The following is a 20,061-nucleotide window of genomic DNA, read 5'->3' as shown; positions in this document are numbered from 1 at the left end:
GTCTCGTATGCTTTCACTGTAGTTTGCACATTCACTATAGTTTCATATTATACATATATTAATTTCTGTGTTCACTGCTTTTTACTTTTATTTTATTTAGGTGCAGTGCACCACACTGAAGGCATTTGATTCCTAGGTCAACTGAACAATCTAAAGAGTTTATATTATTATAAACTCATTATACCTGTGGCTAGCCACAGGTCGTTTTTAGGAAAGACTGCAACAGCTTGGCAGAAGACTGCCCTTTGTGCATACAGTTATTGCTTGAAAGGCACTGAAAATTTCAGCTGTCATAGCTGAGTATGCCAAAGTTACATTCTATTTTCAGTCCTAGCAATAACAGTGTGAAATGCATGAGAAGAAAATGGCTGCCACATTACAGTGAACTGCACTTGCCTGTAACAAGTGGCCAGGAGGGCAAAGAAGATGAAGACGCCACCAACCACCGACACGAGGACAATCACCAGTGAAGGGGTGCTCAGTGCATCCTTCCTTCCCACTGCGAGACAAAGTGAAGGAAAAGAAGACCTTGTACGAACAAACTTAGGTTGCACAACTCCAGTTGTTCTTGCACCTGCATAACAACCTGCTTTTCTCTTCAAAATTAATTGCAGTTTGCTCCATGAGACGTGCACATCGGCCAGTGCAAGCAGGCAAACATACCTCACGCTGAAAACGCTTTTCATACACGAGGAAATGTAAAAAATAATTTGCAGGCATGTCTGTAGCTGGTGGTAGCCAGATGTCATCTTCACCATGGATTCTCAGCCATGATGTCAAAGAGCAAGGCTGAAAAAAATTAGGTGTGGATGTGAAACGAGATCATGAGGGGGGGACACTGTATAATGTAGGCCTCAAATTTCTCACATGTGTGCTGGTCCTTGCGCTCAAACAAAATGTGAGTTTAATGAAGCTCGGGGTGAGATCTGCGACACCAACATTGCAGGGCAAAGTTGGTGTCGCTGAGTGTCAACTTCAGAGAGCTTGTGTAAGACAGTGATTGAAGCACTGCCCTGTCTACCTTATATGTATATAGGAATGACCACAAGATGTCTGATGCACCACTTTGGCGCAGCAACTAGACAAAAAAATTATCTGTGCATTTGTGCACATGGTGCAGACTGTTGATTTACTTTGCCTTCTTCTGCAAAGGCACACGAGCTAGTGCGGTGCCATGAGAGCAGCACACACATTGACTTTTCCCATGATTAATTTTAGAAAATGTGACACATTGTGCTTATTCTTGTTATTCTTGGGACTACCATCTCTATTTTCCCAGCACACATTGAGTAGCTTCTCTGCAATGCTGCGCGAGATATGTGTGGTGAGTGAAAAAAACTAAGCGTTGAAATGATCGAGTGTAGACATGTGGCAAATGAGGAAGAAAACAGAGTGTTAAACGATGACAAACTATGTCGACCGGTTCTATATAGATTGGGTCGCATATGTACATGAAATGGCCAAATTAGTGGCGGTCTCGGGGCGTTTATAAGGTGTGGTGTGCTGTATTTGGGCCATGCGTTAGCAGCACAAGCCCAAAAAGATGTGGTGGCAGGCGAAGAGAGATGGTGCCCATCAGCCAACGAGATCAGATGTGGCTAAGATCCCTAGGGCCCCCAACGGTCCCGAGCCACTGACTAAGGCAGCCAAGTGGGCACCACTGAGCACGAGCAAAGTCCGAGGCCGCCTGGCATTTTGAGGCTAGCAGGGACCAGCAGCCCACGTCCAGGATGGTTGTGTGAGCAACAACTGTGAATGAAAACACCAGGCCTGGGCATGTATGGGTGCTTGGGATAGCCGCTATGCAGCCTTGACCCGCGACCAAATATGCACCATAGCACCTCCTCCCACCCCCATCTCCATGTTGGCAAACTTTGAGCTTTCTCTAACCACGCTACAATGTAGTTTGGAAAACCAGATGTCACCAAGCATTGAATTAGTGTCTCAAAGCTTTGCCAGCACTTCATGGTGGCAGGATCTTGAGAAAGAAAACGACAATGTGCCCTGGCTCTTGGTCAATTTCGTGCTGTTTCCATGAAGAATCTATACAAGTTGATAATACAGTTGAACCCGGATATATCAAACCTACATAAAACGAATTATTGCGTATAACGACCAACAGTAAAATCCCCTTTAAAATTTTTGTACAAAATTTTTATTTTATATATATTGAATTACCTATATATCGAACTTTTTTGTGATCCCCTTCAGATTTGACATATACGGGTTCGACTGTAACACATGATGCAACAAACAGGCACTACAAGCAATCACAAGAAATAGATGATATGGCCTGATAGCAACTGAAAGAGTAAAGCTAGGCCAGTATAATGTAGCGATTATCATCCATCGTTCAGGGTAGGCCGATCCCATTGACAACATATGTGTAGTGCCTCTCTGACCATCGACAAAGCGCAACAAAAGATGGCATTGGCATAGAGTCGTTACATTATCCCGGCCCCAATATACTAACTTGCTAAGATACTGTATTTTCATTTTTAGGACCTGTTCTGTTGTGACTGTTGTCTATTTTGTGCTGTTTCCATGGTGAATACATTTTTTATTAAACTAAATACTGCCAGTCTACAATCGGTATCATGGTTAGTACGTGCATCACACACCGTAAGAAGTTGTCCTAGAGCTCTTGTTGGACCGGCTTGATGCGTCTGTGGCAGTAGGTGGCGTTGGTGGCGCGACATTTGTGGCAGCAGGGGGCGCCAGCGGAGGCGGGGCCTCAGTGGCATTGGCCCGCTGGCTGCAGTCAGGCCCCAGGTAGCCCTCATCGCAGTAGCACGTGTTCACATTGGAGCACACCTGTGCATAAGCACAGTTAGGCCACTACCCAATAAAGCTTAACTGCAGCAAACATACAAAGAGGAAACACATTATGCTTTCTGGGCCCACATAAGCTGACATTACCATTCTGTGTTGCTGATGCTCTAACCCTACCAAACTGATTGCATTGTTGTATGCAGGGCTCCTTCTGACACTGCTCTGACCTCTCATTCTCTATTGTCACAGAATACAGCAATCTCAACAAACCTAGTAGCCCCGGTGCATACAGATGCACCTTGCAAAGTAAATGAAATGTTTCACTTACTGTGTTGTACACCATCTAAACCTCTGTGCACATTCTTCAGACATCTCGTTTTCTAGCTGCCTACGCTGTGCTACTCTCAGTGCCTCCAAACACACAGAGACACAAATCCATTGTTTCTGTTTCTCAGCACATGGGCCCCTTTGTGATTTTTCGCCACTGCAATGGCACCTATCGGCTTCTTCCTTAGACATGACTCAATTGAGCCTCCTCGACCAGGCACGGCGCGTGGTGGTGGCCACTCGAGGAGTCCTGGACCAAGGACCCACCCTCCTAAATAAAGTTATTTCTCTCTCTCTCAGACATGACCTTCATGGGCCGAGGCATCTCGGCTACCTTTGTTCATTCTTCTGTGCCATTTCCTCTACTTGTTACCACATTGCCTAATGCCCATACACCCTGGCCTTACTGCAATCCCACACGCGTTTAGGTGCCGACGCTTCACCTCGTAGCACTTCCAAATGCACACTTGAGTGAGAGACTCATGTCAGCCATTTCCCAATGCCAGCACCCCTTCCCTCTCAGCACTCTTCCTTGCCTCGCTGCAAATCTGGCACTGCACGATCCAACTTCCTTCCTATTCTCCCAAGGGGTTTTCGGCTGGACATATTGCAACCTCCATTCGTGTATATAATGCTTTAGCTTGAAAATGTGTGATGCTCTTTAGAGAACAGGTGGGTGACATGCAGCATTGGAGTTCCCCACGCTGAGTGTTCTTTCTGGCAAGGGTGTAAGCAGATCTCAAACTGTGCACAAAGGAGATTGGGTCTATCACGAAAGTACTTGCGGAGGGGGTCGGCAGTAATGCTTTGCCGTGAGGTAGATACACACAAGAGCAAGCCCACATGATCAACTAACTGTGTCATGATATATCATGGTTCATCTTGCTCCCAGGCAGCAAAATAAAAATTATTGGTAAAAAAAAAGGACATCAACAAATTACTTTGAGCTTTTAAGTATATATATATATATATATTGTATTCAGCTTTGTGGCCGCTTTGGCAAAGCACAACTTGTCAGTGTGTTCATTATAGGAACACAATCTGGAAATATTTCAGGACACTGTTGTTTCAAATGCTTGGTGCAGAATAAATTGTTTCAGAGCCTATGTGGCACCATGAATGTAATAATACAGAATAATACATAAGTAACATGTCACAGATGTGACAGCTTTATTTTTCTTCTACTAGTGATTCTGAGGCCTCAACATGGCATTCGTAATTGTGCGCAAGGTACCCGAAGAGGTTATCTTGAATATTGTATACTAACAAAGTTGCTGGTAATGCATACACACACACGAAAAATTTTGCATCCTTAGTGCTTTTACTTAAAGGGATACTAAAGGCAAATATTAAGTCAACATGGAATGTTAAAATACGATCACAGAAACATCAAAATGGTTGTTTCATGCCAAGAAAAGACTTATTTTATGAGAAAATTGCGTCTAAAGCGTCGGCGTAGCCCTAGCACCATTCAAATCGCCCCCCCCCCTCCTCCCGAGCGAGCAGTAGTGACGTCACGGTCTCATAGTGACGTTGTGCCGCCGGTGAGTAAAACGCCGCCCACAGATGGCGCTACGGCTTTTTTGTGGAAAACGCAGACGCGTGGCCAGAAACAGAGCCAAGACAGAGCCGACGGCAGCACGAAAGCGGAGGGAAAAGCGTGCCGATCGTCGACACTGACAACGACACATTGGCTCGCGATGCTGGGCTCCATTTAAGTGATTTAAGCTCCAATTGGGCGTGACATACAGCTGAGGGCTCGCACTGCCAAACCCTGCCGGCGGTGTACTACGACGGCGGTCTCGACACACTGGCTCTTCCGAGCGCTAAAGCAGCGAGGACTCCAGCCATGCGACGTCGGGCGACGAAGCTAAATGTGCCGTCGTGCGGACCGTTCGGGCATCCCGCGACATCACATGGACGTGGCATTCTCTTCTGCTTGCAATTTCAAGTGCGAGTTTAGGGAGCCAGTAACAACTGCGCAGCACTACACGATAACGGAACTACTGAAACTCGAAAGCGCGCGGGCGCATAGTCGAGCGAAAACGAAACCTTTACACCACCCGTGTCGCTATCAAGGGTAAGGCCAAAAGGTTTCTTTTTTTTCTACAAATCTAATAGAAGTAGAGAAGTAGCATTTTCCTCCGTCTTATAATCCAATGAAATTATCTTTTTAATCCGAGTGGTTGAGTACTAGTGACATAATGTTTTTGAGGAGTGCCTTCGTCATCGGATAAGTACCTGCAATGTCCCTGGGGTGTCTCTTGTTGTGTCCTGCATTTACTTCAATTTCTCGATTACTAAAGCACTGTTTGCGATTATATTGACACTTCAGACGTTCTAGAGCATCACTTTATCACTTTAGCTTGACTTTTTATTTGGGTTTAGTGTCCCTTTAACCTTGCCTTATGCACAGAAACCAAATAACAACATTAAATAAATGCTCACAGAAGTTGATGAATTTTAATCCCATTCATGTGTATAAAACATTATACAGTCGAATCTCGTTAATTCGAACACGCTTAATTCAAACTTCCGGACGCTGTGGTCCCATATGTGTATTCCAATGCCGGTAATTCGAACGCGCAAGCATTGGCGATGGTTAATTCGAACATACCGCACTCCGACAATGTTCTCAGCAGCGTGCCCAATCACGGTGGCGCCTCCGCCCAGCATTGCTCCAACCCCGCCATAGAGCAAAAGCTTAGGAGAGACCCCTCAACGCATGCCTCAACACGGCGCGCGAAGAAAAAGAAAACAAAAAAACAAAAGTGGTGGAAATTTCACCTTCTCTCAAATGGTATAGTCGCCATTTCTGCGTCGCACCGGAGCACGTGCATATGTAGTACAATGTACGTCCCGACGTCACAGCCTAGCGAAGAAAATGGCAGTGAACCCTTCTTTCTGCTTCCTCTATTTTCTGGTCACGTGTTGACCTTGGAACGCTGCGGCTGGTGCAGAGGGAAGCAGCGGCGGAGGCCCAGTACGGCCAACGCTCCCTCCCCGATAACGGCAGAAAGCGAAACTTCAGCGAGCGGGTAAAGCTGGCGCCGGCACGGCGGCAGGCGCGCATGGAGACAGTCAAAGGTGAGGGAGCTACGAGGGAGTTGAGAAGGAGGGCGAGGGGAGCCACCGAAGCCACTGCCACCGAAGCGGCGGAGTTGCCAAGGCCAAATCCGCTTCCCTGCCACCTTCCTCACTCTCAAGGTTTCCGCGCGTCGCCGGAGCTTAGCCCACTCCCTGAAGTTTCGTTTTTTTGCCGTTATCAGAGAGTGAGCATTGGCCGATGTGGGCAATTTCGCTGTGTGCTTGCGCGCCACGACTGTTGCACATATGGCAAGGTATCTTATGAAAGTCCACATTGTCCTTGTCAGATATACCTAGGGCTCCGTGTTTTCGGTGTTTATTTTTCTTGAAAATCGGCGGGTGTTTATCGGAGTTTATATTTCTGGCGGAAATTTGGCGTTTATCGGAGTTTATTTCCCGTAAATCCCGAATTCTCCGAAATTCGGAGTTTTGCATTATTCTCAAAACCCGAAAATCTTAGATCAATTCATATCTGATTACTAAAATATCAAAACACACGAAGCACATTTAATTTTTCCTAGAACGTTTGAATGGACAAAAATGTATACGCACAAGCGAAATACTTGAACACAGAACACCTTTAATTTTGCGTATAACAATACCTTAGCTTAAAGCTTACTGTAAAACACGCAAGCATATTTTGCGAGATTGCTGTCAGTGATCGAAGCACGCTCCTTTCTATTGACGACTCTCAGCTTTGAAAACGCCCTTTCAACGTTAGCGCTAGAAACAGGAAGCGCCAGAAGACGCAGCGCGCAGCGAGAAAGCACTGGCCACTCGACATTGTGAAGTCTCCAAAACGACAGGGGTTTAACAATGTTGCGTATTTCATAGCACTGATAGTTCGCCAAATCACTCAGGAGCTGGCTCAAGTCGTCAGTTTCAAGAAGCACTAATTGAAAAATAGGCGCATAGGTTTCGAACGCGCAGGGAAGCTCATGCTTCACATTTGGGTTCACAATTTGAACACAGTACCAAAACGATTCTTTGGTGTACTGGAGTTGATCGCACAGGTTCCTCTCAGATGTCTGTCTCCAGTTTTCGGCGACATCAGCGTAGTATCCGTTAAAGTCTGCGACAGTCGTTAAGCGTTGATTCTCGTCAAGGAGGTCCAACATACTTGTGACATCTGATGCGAAGACCTCGGTTGGATCCCGCCATTGACTGATGAGTGCGTGCAAATGAACCCCCAGTATGGGATAAACTTGGTGTATCAGGGTACTCTCTGCCTCAAGTTCCTTAATGATTGAGATCACGGCACATGCATTGGTCTTCAGAAACCTCATCTTAACGAGCAAGTCGTGCACAGCTTCAGGTGATGAAACAAGACTCCTGAGCTTCTCACACTTCGTCCCCTTGGCTTCGTCACTTCTCAAGAAAGACAAAATGGTGCGCCAGTAGTCCAAAATATCTTCTAGAGCTTCATAAAAAGAGAACCTCCGCGACGGACATACGGTTCTCAGCTACTTGATGGTCATACCTATGGCCAAGCAAATCGGAGTTTATTGGATAAATCCGAATTGTCAAAAATTTTACCGGCGAATGTTTATCGGATTTTTTTGGATAAAACCGAAAACACGGAGCCCTAGATATACCATAGGCTTCCTCTGGAGATTCATGGTTTGTTTGTACAACTCCCTAGCTTTGCAACAGTGTACACTTTTGGTGTAACTCCGATACATAACATAGATGTTACAGGAGAGTTGCATCAACAAGTATACAGCACAAGTGCAACAGTTGGAAAAAAACAAGAAGTGCAGACAAACTTATGTCATTCAGATTCCCTTTACAATTCCCAGCAGTTGCCAGTCTCACAATTTTCAGGCAAGCTAACTTTTGAGAAAAGTAGACGGTGCCACCCGTGCTCCCAATCTTTCTGTACACTCACGCCATGGCCTGAGCAGGCGAGTGCCAGGTTGTTGCTAGGGCAGACTCCCAGCTCCCTGAAGTGCTCAACTGGAAGGCATGACTTGTTCACACAGATCTGCACACAGAGGAGACCAACAAAGATAAGCAGGCGTGTGCATGAAAAACAAAATTTACAGCATCAACTGATAGTATGTGATTAGCATTCTTTTAAGAACTTGGCCCCCAGTATGTATTAAACCTCTTTCGCATACTCAGTGAGCCAAGTTATCTACTAGTTCGGCCCACTCATTATATGTGCCCAAACAGAAAACTTGCTGCTGTCTGGCCTAGTAGAAAACTTTGGCCCCTGGGGATGTGCCCAAACAAACAACTTAAGCACTGCATATTGGTATGTGCCCATTCCTGGCCAATCCCCACGATGGATGTGCCAAGGTGACATTTATTTTATTTATTGTATTGTATTGTATTGTATTGTATTATTATTGTATTCAAGACATAGTCTTGAATACAATAATAGCGCCCCATCCCCACAGACGTCGAGTGCAGTGGATAGCCATTGCAACAATGTTGCAGCCAGGATGCTACCAAGTGCGGTGCAGTGCTTACAAGATGTTATGGTATCCTTCAGCATTGTGGTTGGCAGCAGGATTGCCACTTTGTGTGTCTCCTGATGTGCCCATAAGGTTACATGATTCAAGGATGGCACGGGGCATAACGATACAATCATCCTCATAACATATACTAAATCATATCATTACACACTCATTATAAGAAAGATTGCTATTAATAGCATTATCGTTGCCAGTCATGTCCAAAGGATAGATATGTCGCCAATTTTTCTTTGCATACTGCATTCAACTGTCCTTTCTAAATGGAAGGTTTAAAATACAGGGTGCTTGTTCATACACCATGGTATCAAAGGTTTGAAGCTGACATTAACAAAATGCCTAGCAGGTACCCATCTATGAAAAGGAAAGTTTTTCAGCCACTCAACTGTAGAATGAACCTGCAATGGAAGCCCATATGGGTTTGTTAGAAAGAAAGCTTGCAGTTAACGAAAAATTTGTCCTGGTCCGGGAGTCGAACCCAGGACCAAGACCTTAGTGGTATGGTCACTGTACAATCTGAGCTAACCAGGCGGCTAGTAGTTAATCAGGTGGCTTCAACAACTCGAAGCATTGCGACAATGAATATGACAAATCAGTTTTGCGGAAGCCTACAAGGTGGAGGAAAGTTCATGAAAGGGTGTCATCCACCCGACTGTAGCACAAAGCTACAAAGGAAACCCACAGCGGCTTTTTGGAAAGAAAGCTTCACAGTTGAAGAAAAATTCATCCTGATTCGGGATTCCATCTGTAACACATAATTGCCACTAAAAGGGTGCACATGAAAACACATACAAAGGAATCAATCACAAGAGACAGGTGTCATGAAAGACATAATTGCCGCACAATACCCATCTTGCTTGCTTGAACCATGTCTTCCACAAAGTGATGTTACATTGACCATATATACCATACCCATCTCAGCATATTGCTCATGTTTTTGTACACCATATCATGTGAAGAAAACCACCACACCTGAGTCACAAAAAGACTACAGCCAGCATCGCTCCATGTCTCTCAGCATGCAGGGGCAGAAGTGACACAATGTTTAAATAATGAGCTCAGCACATTGCTTCTCAAAACATTCTTCTACAAACAAAAATTTTGAGAGATGGTACAGACCTCAACAAATTTAGAGGCAGGGCAGGAGACAAGGTGCAATACAGAAAATGAAAGTGCCAAAGTTACCTTGGAAGGCCCGCATTTGGTTCCATCCCAAACAATGCCAATGTCTGGAATGTCTCCAGAGAGGGACCCTGTGGACACCCTGTGAAGACAAAGGCCACATAAGAGGGCTAAAACATATTTGTGAAAAACTGACATTTTGTGCTGAATGTGCTTCCAAGATGTGTGTTGTGCAGCATAAAGTCCTTGCGTATACTACCTTTCTTTACCAAGTAGTGTCATATTCCTCCTCCCCCTTGCAGCCAGTGTCATCCGCCATGTTCTTCCCAACTAGCATGCGCGGAGTACACAACTTCAAGTAGCCCACAGCCATTTCTACATCATGATAGATAATGCAGAGCAAGAAAAAGTTAACAAGATAGACCAAAAGAAGCACAGCATTGTGCTGCGAAGACAGAGGGCCAATTTTTGTGCTAGCGGTGGTCAGCATAATGCATGATTTGTGTTCAATCTCGCCACCATTTTTGGTGATCTGTAGCTGAAACATGTAAGCCTGACTGGCACTTCGTAGGAAGAACATGGTGGACAGAAGCAGCTTCAAGCTGGTATTCCAGCGCCGACAAATAGGATGCATTAGCAGCACTTCTAAGGTTTTTGATTCTTAGCTTTAAAAAAGAAGAAAGCTTATACAAGGACTTTATTGCAGCAATATTAACAGAAGCAAGTGTCCTGTCAGCTAATATGCAAAAAGGACTAACAAAAAATAAAGGCTTGAGGTCAATGAATAACTTCTACATATACAGTAAAACCTCAATATTGACACACGTACATTGCTTGTATTTTTCTGGTGGCTGTTTTTTACCATCTAACCACTGTTCCAAAATTAACTCTTGGCGCAAAATGCACACGAAAATGAGCTCAAATATAATGAAGTAAATCTAGAATGTTTCTCACCAATATCAGCATGTAACAAATACATGCCTATAACGAATATTAGATAAAACAAAGGTATTTTCACGTTGAATGTGACTTTGTTACAACAATGTTCGGCTGTATATACAGTGATTCTAATAATGTGGGATGTCATCCCATAAGAGGAAATGCTTTCTCATTTCAAGCCTAAATTACCTTAGCTATCACAAATGCTAATAATTGGTGTTGACTGCTTGTCTGCAAAATGAGCCTTCTCGAAATGCAATAAACTGTGAGTTCATTTTCTCTGTGTTGCTTCCTCCTTTGCGCTACCATCATAATAAAGCAGTGCAAGCAGAAATGCCACCCTGAGCTCAGCACGCACTTGCACTCAAACTCTGAGCCCTCTATGGAGATGATGGTGCGGGTGTAGAGCTTCTCCATGCCAAGGACAATTGGGGCACGAGCACCTCGCTGGCACTGCAGTGTGCCGCACATCATGTGCTCACGGCTGCACTTGATGTAGCCACCCCGCCCATCCGGACCACAGTTGCCACTCATGCTGCCCTGCACGTTGAACTCGCCAAAGCACTTCTCATCCGAGCGTCGTGCGCCTGCAAATTTCAAATAGTTTGGCTGCATTTACAATTCCACTCAGGCGGTTTTACACCTTGCACCAACAATGAAGTGTGACTTACGGCTAGACCTGTGGTGCCACACTCTGTCCCTAAGGGATGCAAGCAATAGTGCCCATTTCTCAAGGCAGCAGGGCAAACACATGTTGCTGCACACTATGAGACGAATAAATTTGGACCTTCATATGTAACACATATGTAACCTCATAAGTAACAGTTGACTTAATAAAAGACAGAGGAGATATCATGCTTGAAAAGCTTGCGGCCCTTTATACACAATGCCTCACAACTTCTAGTGTATCAGAGAACTGGAAGAATGCCAACGTTATACTAATACATAAAAAGGGAGACATTAGAGAATTGAAATATTATAGACCCATTAGCTTGCTTTCAGTATTGTATAAAATATTAACCAAGATAATTTCCAATAGAATCAGGGTAACACTTGAATTTGAGTCAGTGGAGATACCAGCAGTATTTGGACCCAAATGGAATGAATTGGAAACCAACTGAAATGCTGCACTTGAATTGGAAAAACCAATTGGACATCACAGTTCCAATTGGTCATTCCAATTAGTCCACCATTTTCCATTTGGTCTCACAGTTCAAATGCTTGTTAGTCCACTTGGTTGTACATCTCCAATAGGAGAAGACCCACTGGAACATTGCTCTTCCAATTGAAATTCTGGCTGTAATGCTTCTTACTAAAATGGCAGCCTTGATCAAAAGTGCCTCTAGCTCAGGTTAGAATTCTAGACCCATTGAATCGTCTAATTAGTTCTTGACTTCATAACTTTCCGGTCAATTGAGCCAAGCATGCACATTCTGAATTTAAACCCTTGCTAGGGTACTTCAAGAGCTGCAGTATTAAGCCGTTTGGATTCCTTAGGAGTTTTGCTTGATTTTTTTGGCATTTGTTATAGGGCGCATGCTATCTCAAAGAATTTGGACAGCTGGCTGGGGCATTGCGAGCTAATAATCAGATTAAATACAGTGCAGTGTAAAATTCAGCTAGCTTACAGGTTTATGTGTAAGCTACAGAAGCTTTAGCTTCTGTATCCTGCAGAGCGAAATGCCTATAGATGAAAGTAGGCATAATGCTACAACAATTAAACTTTATACTAACTTGTGTAATTTTATCATTTTTTTCTTGGATATATTGTGTAGACATATCAATGCTCACTCCAATAAACATGAGCTCACCGATTCTAGTAAATGAAAGGTCAAGTTCAAGAACTGACTATTCAATGTTTAGAACATTTAGAATTTTTTTAGTGCAAACCCAAGTGAGTTTGCTAGAAGAGGACTCATCTCGTGATGAATGTAGAAGAAATTTATGCCACTGATGGCAGCCACGCAAGCATGCAGGGAGTTGATAATAGCTTTTCTCAGGATTAGTGAAAGCACACCAGCACAATCATAAATTTTAATACTGTGTGCATAAAACAAGAGCACCAAACATTTAAAACAAGTCTGTGGCATCCGACCACGGTACATTTATTAAAATGGGTAAAATTACAGCACAGTTAGGCAGGCATATCAGTGTTACACAGTCATACTGATTCATGATCTCTTGTTTCAATGGTAATTTATTTATTTATTACATACTTCCGACTTTACTGTTGAGCCTTAGGTGGGAGCAGGTGTTTACAGCTTCATCGCTCAGACACTCGGCTTCACAGAAAATGATCAGCAGCTTCGTCTTTCGGCTGCTAAATGCGTTACCTACACCATCTAGTCAGTATTTATTCTGCTTTCTGTTCTGTACAGTATTTTTAACAGTCCTACTACGACAGTGAAGTATTTGTATGCTGACCAGTTTCCTTTTATTATTATTATCTTTTCTGTGCTCGTGGAAAGAGCCACATTTTAAAAAGCATTGTTAGTATGGGAGCCTTTCATACCAGTAATTTGTGTTTAGAACAGTCGTTTTGATGCATCTCTAATACTGTACTCTTAAGCCATTGTTTGTTCAGTGTACTGCACATTAAATTTTGTTTCTGTTCTTTGGTTCTGATGGTTACCTTCTGTAGCAATCTAAAATGTATAAACTTTAATTCAGGACAGTTGTAATTTTTTTATGTACACCGCATGCAACAAAGAGGTTGCAAAAGTTGCTGCTTTTAGTCATTCTCACCACTGAAGCTGTTGTGAACAATGTCAACAATGTTACTTTTCTGCCACCTCCTTGTGTAATTAGCCTGTGCCACTCTGCCAGCTGGGAGGTTACGAGCCATTTCCTCCTGAGGAAGAATGTCACCGGGACATTGTGTGCAATCCCTAGTATCCTTCCATCGTGACCACTTCTATGCCATCTGTAAAAAGTCTTCATAAACAATGCCATACTTTCCACCTACTCGGTGCTCCATCACAATAATATTTTTAAATGTCATAAATTATTGTAAGCAACAAGTACCTCCTTTGTATGGTTTTTATTTCATGCATGTGCACTTAGGCACACATTACACATTAAGCACCAGTTAGCTTCAGTTGGATGACCATGTGTGTTCAACTGGTTAAAATGTTGGATACCAGTTTACTTCAACTGGTTGACCAGTTGGGCACCATTTAGCTTCACTTGGACGACCAGTTGGCTCCAAATGGATGACCATGTGCGTTCAAACTGGTAGACCTGTTGGGCACCAGTTAGCTTTAAGTGGATGACCATGCACATTTGTTCGACTGATTAACCAGTTGGATACCAGTCTACTTCAGCTGGTTGACCAGTTGGGCACCAATTAGCTTCAATTGGATGACGTATGTGTTCAACTGGTTACCAGTCTACTTCAGCTGGTTGACCTGTTGGGCACCATGTAGCTTCGATTGAATGACCAAATGGGAACCCGTTAGCTTCAATTGGATGACCATATGTGTTCAACTGGTTGATCAGTTAGCTTCAACATGTTTACTAATTGGATGTAATTGGTGCACTCTAACTGGTGGTAAAATTCCAATTGGTTGAAAACCATTGGTGGCAATTGGTACTTTTTCAATCGGGCCTAATGACATTTTTTTTTTACTGGGAAGCATTGTTCAATAAAACGAGCAGTATAAACACATACCTGGTTTTTCTTGAAACAAAGAACTCCAGTGATCCTTCGATTCCGTTAATTCAATTTAGCATTTATGAGCCTTCAACTACTCAGTATGTTGAGAGAATCTCATGTTATATTGAGAAGAACCCTCAGTCGCTCCTGAGAAACTGTGAAAGAATGCCACTTCTTCGGAACAATCTGGCTCACACATTTGTGAACCTCGCAGGAAGCATGTGCTGCACAATGTTGCAGGCACCATGTCTCGATTGGTGCTGTGGTACTACTGTGTACAAAACGAACGTGACAAAAACTGCCCGCCAATATGTCAGCACCCAACACAATCATTATCCACTCACTTGCGCAAAAAGACTATCACAGTAGTTACAATGCTTGGCTTGTATATGCAAGATGGTTGCTTAGATCCCAGGTGTAGCTGCTTAAATAGATTTTTATAAATGTTATGCTGTGCTGGGCCTGAACCAAATCGAGACAAACAAATGAGCGTTCACAGTAAAGTGTGAAATCTCTATAAGTGAGCTGCTGTAGACTGGTTTTACAGCCTGTCTATTAAAGAAGAAGCTAACATTGATGGTGGCAGAGTGGCTTTATGGACTGAGTTGCTTTGCCTCAATCATGCAATAAATCAAAGCAAGTTGATAAAATGAAATTCTCGCATCGACTGTTGAGCCAGCAGGGCTATCCTGCCAGGGCCACCATACTGCTTTAATTGCTGACATGTGTCGAAGCCAGTCCATACCTACGCAGCAGCTCACTTCTCTGAGTTCATGAAATAAAAATTGACATCCACCCATATGTAGCACAAGCTACAAAGGAAACCCCCACAGGTTTGTCAGAAAGAAAGCGTCGTAGTTGAAGAAAAATTTGTCCTGGTCCAGGATTCGAACCCGGGACCAACGCCTATCCGGGGCGGTCACTCTACCATCTGAGCTAAACTTTTATAAATTTTTTCTTTCAGGAACGTTCCTTCACCTAGCAGAATTCTGCCAAACTAATTTGATGTATTCAATGTGCTTGTGCTTCGAGTTGTCAATTAGTTTGGCCTCACGCTGCAATCTGCTAGCCTCCTGGTTAGCGCAGACGATAGAGCAACTGCCCCGGATAGGCGTTGGTCCCGGGTTCAAATCCTGGACCAGGACGAATTTTTCTTCAACTATGACGCTTTCTTTGAGAAACCTGTTGGAGTTTCCTTTGTAGCTTTGTGCTACATATGGGTGGATGTCAATTTTTCCTTTCATGAACTTTCCTCCACCTAGTGGAATTCCGCAGAACTTTTCTGCTATTCTCCGAGTTTAAGGTGCATATAACACAGTGGACAAACCAGGTATGTAATAGTCCCAAGTCACGGCTCAAATGTTGCGAACAAAAAAAGGAATCTAATCTTTTTGCCAAATTTGAGTATAAACAAAACAACAATAAGTGCAAAATCTTTTTTTTTTTTATAGTTGTTAGCATAAAAATGCAGGTTCATGTACATTATGGCCAGCTCACTTGAATTTAGTACAATTGTAATTCAGTTACAGTCAGTCAGTTACAGCTCAGCGATATATAATCATCAGCTGACCTATTAACCAACCAGCATTTGAACCGAGCAACCTGCTCTACATGCATGATTGTGTTGCAAATGACCTGCTGTACTTACATATCTTGTTTATCACAATAAATGTGCAAATAATGTAAAATTTCTAACCCCGTCACCTTGCTCATCCAACTTGGCCACGAATACTGCACAATTAGTTGTGCTGACAAAATGCTCATATTGGTTGCATGCATGCCGTCCAATGGTAGCATTTATTAAGCCCATTGAATCTAAGCGTCTTTCTTCCTATTCATTCCAAAAAATTGAAATGATTACAAAAGTGAATACAAAATTTAGTTAACTGCTTCTGATATGTAGTTTTAAAACAAGAATAATTTTTTTTTTACTTTGCCACTTAACATTAAATCAACATCCATGAGACATGGCAATAAAGTAAAATTTGCACGAGAAAACATACGTAATTTTGAGATGCCTAATGTATAGTTTGTGGGCTTTCTTTTAAAAGCATAAATATGATCTACGCCGAAGATAGCACAGTGCAAACAATAAAGGGTTCCTCATCAGACCCCATGGGAATTTTTGATTATACACTAGAAGTTGCGAGGCTCTAAGGAGCGTTTTACCACAACAATTTTTCAAATTGGTTCAACATTAAAAGAGACAGGAGAAAGTTAAATGTTGCATCGCCATGCTGTCAGGAGGCAAGCTCCATTGGAGACACAGACGCCCCTTGGCCTCAGCTAGTGTCTGCAAGTGACATTATTCCTTCCCTGCCTTCTCCTGTGCCAGAGCGAGGGACTGCATTACGTTTATGACACGAGCCCTGCTTTCTTTTTTTTGAAGTGCTTCACGATGCACTTCAAATGACAGTATTCTGTATTGAATGATTTACTGAAGCCAGTGGGGCTCCTTAAAGAGGAAGGGTGCACAGACTGTTCTCACGCGATGCATCCATTTGATACTTTGCAGACACGAATGCCACCGCGGATTCTGCACACTGCACAATTGTCTCTTTGCAATGCCCAAACCTGGTGAAGGGCATGCTTTCAAAAGTGTTCTATAACCTTGTATTGACATCTTAGTCATAAATTTATGAGTGAAAACGTTTTAAGCTAATCATTAGGAAGAACAAAAAATACTGAAGGCTTCTTCAGGTAGCTGCTAACCATTCATGCAGTTAGCATCCTCCACACAGAATGCTTCACTTTCTTTAAAAACTTGGTGCATGTTAGTTGAGACACTTGAAACAGAAAGCCACTGTTACATGTGACAGACCAATTGAAGAAATAGCACACGCTTTACCTTAATGCACCGTAGCCAATGCCCTAGCTTATAGTGCATTTTTAAGGTACAGTGCTGTTTCTTCACTAGTTTTGTCACATGAAAAAATAGAACAAATTGTGTACTTTCGGATACTGGCAGATCTGTTATTTGCACAATGTGCAAGGATGAGTCCAAAAGCCAGTCTTTAGCTTACCTTCTTTTGACACCCTATTCAAATGAATTGCTTTTAAGATATTTTTTGAATAATAATCAGAGAATTCAAAGCACATAATAAATCTGTATCCTTAAAACACATCCCACTTTACATGGTTCCCTGAATTTGCATGCACTATGGTAAGGCTACTGTAAGGCAGCATTACTGCCCGACTATATTTATTGAGTTTCTCTCAAGACACATGCTCTGGAAAAGTGATGAGGTATTATAGGCAAATCTATGTTAATTAGTTTCTTGTATGTATCAATAACAGGTGTCCTCTGTCGGAAGTCACCCTACAAGCCAATTTCTAGCTCTGGCTAGTCCGTAAATTGCCCCTTTGTTTTTTCGTATATAAATACAGATCATCATCACCCTCATCATCATTGAAATTATTGTTATTATTTACAACTATCTAGATGCATATAAAGGAGTGAGCATGATCTAAACCCTTGTTGTGGTGTACGCATAAATTTAGGCAAAATAAGCTCACCAAAGCCCCAGATGAACTCGCACTGTTCATCAGATGTATGACACTTGCCCCGGTAACAGAAACCGCTGCCTTTCTTGCAGTCCTGGCCGGCCTTCTTGTAGATGTTGGGTGGACACTGCACACACATGTGCACACACACATTCATTCCCTCTGCCAGCACTCCATAGTTTGAAAGCCTTGCCAGACACCACTCACCTCCCCAGAACGGCCGTCACAGAACTCAGGAATGTCGCACTCGGACTCAGGGATGCGGCACAGCTGGCCAGCAGCACGCAACTGCAGGACACACAGCAGAGCTCCTTTTTTCATCGCCACAAGGACTCACAAAATGCAGGTATGATTACTTATGTGAAGTTTGACTGTAAATGTGTTCTGTGCTATCAAATATGCACATTACCTGTGGCAATTTTTTCAAGCCTGTAGCACAGATGTATCAGTATGCACATTTAGACAAGGTGGCAAGTCATGACCGTGCTCTAGCAGTACCAGAATGAGATAATGCAAGGACAGAACAAAGGTAATGTTACAGCACTGAAGCACAGTACTCAACCTGACAGCACCATGTACGAGGTCTGTTAGAAAAGTATCCGACCTTATTTTTTTTTCTCAACACCTGATGGATATGAAACAAGTGCACTTGCATCAGCTGACCTTGAACCTTCGTGCGCATGCGCGAATTTTTTCCTGCCTGCCGATAGCGTCAGACGCTGGGACGCAGTGTCTAAGTGAGGTAGTGCACAGTGCTCTCGTCGGTTTTTTTATTGCAAGGAAAATGGCGGAGCGACTGGAGCAGCGCTACTGCACCAAATTTTGCCAGAAACTGGGCGACAGCCAAGTGGAAACCATTCGGAAGATTCAGACGGCTTTCGGTGACGATGCTATGAGCAGCACACAGATTAGGGAGTGGTACAACCGGATTAAAGATGGCCGCACATCGGTGGAGAGCGAGCCACGTTCCAGTCGGCCATCAACAAGCCGAAATGACCAGGTCATTTGCCGAAGTGAACGCTGTGGTGATGCGGGACCGTCGTGTGACTATCCGAGAAATTGCGGAAAAGGTGGGCATCAGCACTTTTTCTGCACATTCCATTATGACCGAAGAAGTGACTATGAAGAGAGTTGTGGCGAAATTCGTGCCGAAGCTGCTCACGGTAGGAAAAAGCAATTTCGTGTTGAACTCTCACAGGACATGCTGGATTCCACAAATAGTGACCCCGACTTCATGAACACCATAATCACTGGTGACGAGTCTTGGGTGCACGGGTATGACCCGCAAACCGAATCCCAGTCGTCACAGTGGAAGCATTCTAAGTCACCAAGACCAAGAAAGGTCCGCCAAGTGATGTTGACTGCTTTCTTTGACTCCGCGGTGTGGTACACCACGAGTACGCACCACAGGGTCAAACAATCACCAAAGAGTACTACAGAGATGTCCTCCATCGCCTACGTGATGCTGTGCGGCGCAAGAGACCGGAGTTGTGGTCAACAGGAAATTGGCGCATCCATCACGACAATGCTCCTGCACATTCCTCGCACTTGATTCAGACTTTTTTGTCAAAAAACCAGACTCCTGTAGTTCAACAGGCTCCTTACTCTCCCGAAATGGTCCCCTGTGACTTCTGGCTGTTTCCCAAAATCAAGAGGCCATTGAAAGGAGTGCGATTTCAGACAAGTGAGGACAGTGTGGCTGCAACGACAGCTGAGCTAAACTCCATTCCGAAAGAGGCCTTCTTGGAATGCTTCCAACAATGGCAGCACTGCTGGGAGAAGTGTGTGGAGTCCCAAGGAGACTACTTTGAGGGTGATTAGGTTTACAATGCTCCAGTTATACCAGCTTTTTTTCTTCGGCCAAAGGTCGGATACCTTTATAACAGACCTCGTACGTGTGATCTTTTTTAATATGCTTTGATTGGCAATAAAAAAAAAATTGACTTTTTTCGAATTTTTAGACCATGCATTGTGTAGTAACAGGTTCAAATGGCATGCAGAATAACAGAGCAGAATGAATCATCACTTTAGATAAGCATTTTTTTAAACCTATAAGTGTGGAGACGGTTGTAGCGCACCAGCTGGCAATGGCTTACTAAGCCTACAGCGGAGCGATGGCACCAGCACTCTGCTACACACAGCGGAGCGTAATGAGGATGCTCCTTCGTCAAAGCATTG

The 20,061-nt window shown here is 43.5% G+C and overlaps 1 protein-coding gene across 5 annotated transcripts in view; it reads right to left on the bottom strand.

Moving 5' to 3' along the window:
• Positions 1-20,061, bottom strand: part of LOC119443163 (disintegrin and metalloproteinase domain-containing protein 11-like) — a 123,063-nt gene that overhangs the window by 34,109 nt on the left and 68,893 nt on the right. For all 5 annotated transcript variants that reach the window (XR_007465769.1, XM_037708327.2, XM_037708328.2 and 2 more), the window contains 7 exons: positions 18,091-18,171; positions 17,896-18,010; positions 11,083-11,311; positions 9,849-9,927; positions 8,075-8,170; positions 2,622-2,814; positions 397-499 (listed from right to left, as the gene is read on the bottom strand). Coding sequence is in view for 4 of the 5 variants with exons in the window: in XM_037708327.2 (XP_037564255.1) it covers positions 397-499; positions 2,622-2,814; positions 8,075-8,170; positions 9,849-9,927; positions 11,083-11,311; positions 17,896-18,010; positions 18,091-18,171 (896 nt within the window). In the remaining variant the exon portion in view is untranslated. The remainder of the gene's footprint in view (positions 1-396; positions 500-2,621; positions 2,815-8,074; positions 8,171-9,848; positions 9,928-11,082; positions 11,312-17,895; positions 18,011-18,090; positions 18,172-20,061) is intronic.

This window comes from Dermacentor silvarum, chromosome 2, assembly GCF_013339745.2.
Source record: "Dermacentor silvarum isolate Dsil-2018 chromosome 2, BIME_Dsil_1.4, whole genome shotgun sequence".
Lineage (NCBI taxonomy): Eukaryota > Metazoa > Arthropoda > Arachnida > Ixodida > Ixodidae > Dermacentor > Dermacentor silvarum.
This window is presented reverse-complemented; position numbering and strand designations above follow the sequence as displayed.